Source organism: Bison bison, unplaced genomic scaffold (assembly GCF_000754665.1).
Source record: "Bison bison bison isolate TAMUID 2011002044 unplaced genomic scaffold, Bison_UMD1.0 scf7180017864484, whole genome shotgun sequence".
In the NCBI taxonomy this organism is placed as follows: Eukaryota; Metazoa; Chordata; class Mammalia; order Artiodactyla; family Bovidae; genus Bison; species Bison bison.
In genome coordinates this window covers 2,281,011-2,284,768 of record NW_011495044.1, presented here as the reverse complement: position 1 = coordinate 2,284,768, position 3,758 = coordinate 2,281,011, and the positions used below count along the sequence as shown (strand labels likewise).

Below are 3,758 nucleotides of genomic sequence, written 5' to 3'. Positions count from 1 at the left end.
AGCTATTTGTAAGGCCTCCCCAGACAGCCATTTTGCTTTTTTGCATTTCTTTTCCATGGGGATGGTCTTGATCCCTGTCTCCTGTACAATGTCACGAACCTCATTCCATAGCTCATCAGGCACTCTGTCTATCAGATCTAGGCCCTTAAATCTATTTCTCACTTCCACTGTATAATCATAAGGGATTTGATTAGGTCATACCTGAATGATCTAGTGGTTTTCCCTACTTTCTTCAATTTAAGTCTGAATTTGGCAATAAGGAGTTCATGGTCTGAGCCACATTCAGCTCCTGGTCTTGTTTTGCTGACTGATTGCTCTTTTTTTCTTTTAGCTTCTGCACTTGAGAAGGCTCAACTAGAAATTGAGAAATTGAAAGAAAATTTGATAAAGCTGAAAGAAAATGGTGAGTAATTTTAACAGATATTATAATATTTAATAATAAAACAAACAATAATATAATTTATGTTAAGTAATAGTATTAAACAAAATTTAATAATTAATGATATTACTACTAGTTCTATTATTACTATCTCTACCGTCCTATTATGCTTACTATCACTTGTTGCTTACTAACATATACTCTATCGGGCATTTTGCATGCATTATCTCTAATCCTAACATCAATGCCAAGTTGTAGTATTATTCTAACCATTTCATAGATAAAACAACTGAGTTGTGGCAAGGTTAAATGAATTATCCAGTAAGCTACATTAAGTATTAGAGCTAAATGTCTGACTACAAAACCTTTGGTTAACACAAACAATGTGTGTTTTACTGGGACCACTGAGGTTGCTGCTACTAAGTCACTTCAGTCGTGTCCGACTCTGTGCAACCCCACAGACAGCAGTCCACCAGGCTCCCCCGTCCCTGGGATTCTCCAGGCAAGAACACTGGAGTGGGTTGCCATTGCCTTCTCCAATGCATGAAAGTGAAAAGTGAAAGTGAAGTCGCTCAGTCGTGTCTGACTCTTAGCAACCCCATGGACTGTATACAGCCTACCAGGCCCCTCCATCCATGGGATTTTCCAGGCAAGAGTACTGGAGTAGGGTGCCATTGCCTTCTCTGACCACTGAGGTTAAGACACTGTATAATGCATTTAACAACACCTCTATGGGGTCGCACAGAGTTGGACACGACTGAAGCGACTTAGCAGCAGCAGCAGCAGCACCCTCACTTGGCTATGTATAAATGACACTAGCTATAGTGAAATAGAATGAAATTTGAGTGTTATAATGATAGTAGCTACAAAAATAATTTAAAATATGTCTACTGGTTTTAAATAATTATAAAACTAGGTTTATTTACCCTGTGATGTTATAATCTATAGTAAGTAACATGTATTTGGTCTTCACCCTAATAAAGGTGTCTTTTGTCATGAGATGAAGACTTTTGGAAAGTCCGTAGGTAACCAAAGGATAGGCTTCCCTGGTGGCTCAGTGGTAAAGAATCCACCTGCAGGAGATGTGGGTTCAGTCCCTAGGTCGGGAAGATCCCTTGGAAGAGGAAATGGCAACCCACTCCAGTATTCTTGCCTGGGAAATCCCACAGACAGAGGAGCCTAGTGGGCTACAGTCCATGTGGTCACAAAGAGTCGGACACAACTGAGTGACTGAACACACACACACACACGCACGCACGTTAACAACATTATTTCAGGTCAGGGTAGTTAAGGGTTGGATGAGAATATCTGCTCTGAACCTAACTGTATAGGTTGATTTTTAAAATGTAATTTTATTTATTTATTTATTATTGACTGTGCTGGGTCTGTGTTACCTCACGAGCTTTTCTCTAGTTATGGAGAGCAGGGGCTCCTCTCTATTTGCAGTGCGTGGGCTTCTGTTTGTAGTAGCTTCTCCTTGTAGAGCATGGGCTTTAGAGTACCTGAGGTTCAGTAGTTGCAGCTCCCAGGCACCAGTGCACAGGCTCAATAGTCATGGTGCTCGGGCCTAGTTGCTCTGTGGCATGTGGGATTTTCCTGGATCACGGATAGAATTCATGTCTGTTGCATTGGCAGGCGTATTCTTTACCAGTGAGCCACCAGGGAAGCCCTAGCTTGATGTTTTAAAAAACAAAAAGCCTATATTCCATTTGTGATAAGCAGAACAGTACTAATTTTAGTGACCTATGTAAAACTGTATTTTGAAGATTTGTGAAAATTAAAAATACTGGTAATATATGCTATAGAGAAATAGACAATGCCATTGTGAAAGTATAGCTTTGTACAATCTTTCTGAAGAATAGTTTGGCAGGCTCTGTCAAATTTTTTAAATGTGCATGTCTTCTGATCCAGCTATGTCATTTCTTTCTAGGGATTTATTTTTGGGGAAATAATGTCATAAGGACTTAGAGATTGATGAACAAGGAAAATCCTTATATAATTGTTTACAAGAATAAGCATTGGCAGCAAACCTAAATCTTCATCAGTAGGGGGAAGTGACATTGAAATGGCAATTTGGACAGTGGCTTACTATGCAGAACAAGATGAGGTACTGCATTAACAAATCATGGTATATTAATAAGATGGACTCAAAAGGAACAAATTATCAACAAAATACAGGTGAATCCCCCCAGTACTGTATATATTGAGTGAAAGTAGCCTGAAACAAACATGTGTATTGTAAGATTTAATTTATATGAAAACCAAGAATGAGCAAAACTATTAATAGTCTCTGTGATAGAAAGTGGCTGTAGGGGTGGGTGGGAGTGGAGAACCGACTGAAAAGGATTTGAGGATATATTATGGTTTGATGAAAATGTTCTGTATCTTTTGGAAGGCAAGTTCACAAGTATATAAAATTTTCAAAATTCATTAAACTGAGCACTTAGGATATGTTTGCTATATGGTGTATAAATTATACCTCAATTAAAAAATAGTTCCACATAAGATGACACTAGGTATACTATCCTGTAAAGATGTCCGTGATGTATTCACAGGCGGTAAATTTGCAGACAGTGTTGTGGAGCACTGTTCGAATTTTTTTAAACTGCATATGCAAAGGTTAGAACAAATCTTGCCTTCCATATATGTATATGGATTGTGAATTACTTTTTTTTTCTTTTTGGCATGTTTTCAGCATTTTTCAAGTTAAAAATTCACATGCTAAGGAGAAAAGGGGGATAGCAAGGGAAACAAAAAAATTAAGAAAGAAAAAATCAATACAAGTTAAAAACCAAACAGGCAAGGAAGAAGGAGGACAAAGGAAACTTTATAGCAGCAAAAGAAAAATAGGAGAAACATAAGTGAAAAAAAGAAACAGCTGCTGATCCAAGAAAATTACCAGCAACAAGTTTATACTATTGAAACTTTGATGAGTGCTACAAAGAGCAGATCTCAACATGAGGTGCTGAGGTGAGAGTGGCCTACAGGCAGAGGAGAAAGATGATTTGGGTGAATTAATCTGATTTCACTTGGCCAGTCTGTTCACTGCTCCTAGCTCAGTGCATCAGCTGTCTGTGGGGTCCTACCGTTAACAAGTGCAGGAGAAGTACCAAGGAACACAAGAGGTGTGTAAGAGAGACTTCCCAGGTGGTGCTTGAGGTAAAGAACCCACCTGCCGATGCAGGAGATGTAAAAGCTGCAGGTTCAATCCCTGGGCTGGGAAGATCCCCTGGAGGAGGGCATGGCAACCCACTTCAGTACTCTTGTCTGGAGAATCCCATGAACAGAGGAGCCTAGTGGGCTACAGTCCATAGGGTCACAAAGAGTTGGACATGACTGAAGCGACTGAGCATACACGCATGTAAGAGAGATGGGACCA

The 3,758-nt window shown here is 39.4% G+C and overlaps 1 protein-coding gene across 1 annotated transcript in view; it reads left to right on the top strand.

The window, feature by feature from the left end:
* Positions 1–3,758, top strand: part of CCDC30 (coiled-coil domain containing 30) — a 146,391-nt gene that overhangs the window by 39,974 nt on the left and 102,659 nt on the right. Inside the window, 1 exon segment of the mRNA XM_010862665.1 lies at positions 332–403. Within this exon segment, the coding sequence (XP_010860967.1) occupies positions 332–403 (72 nt within the window).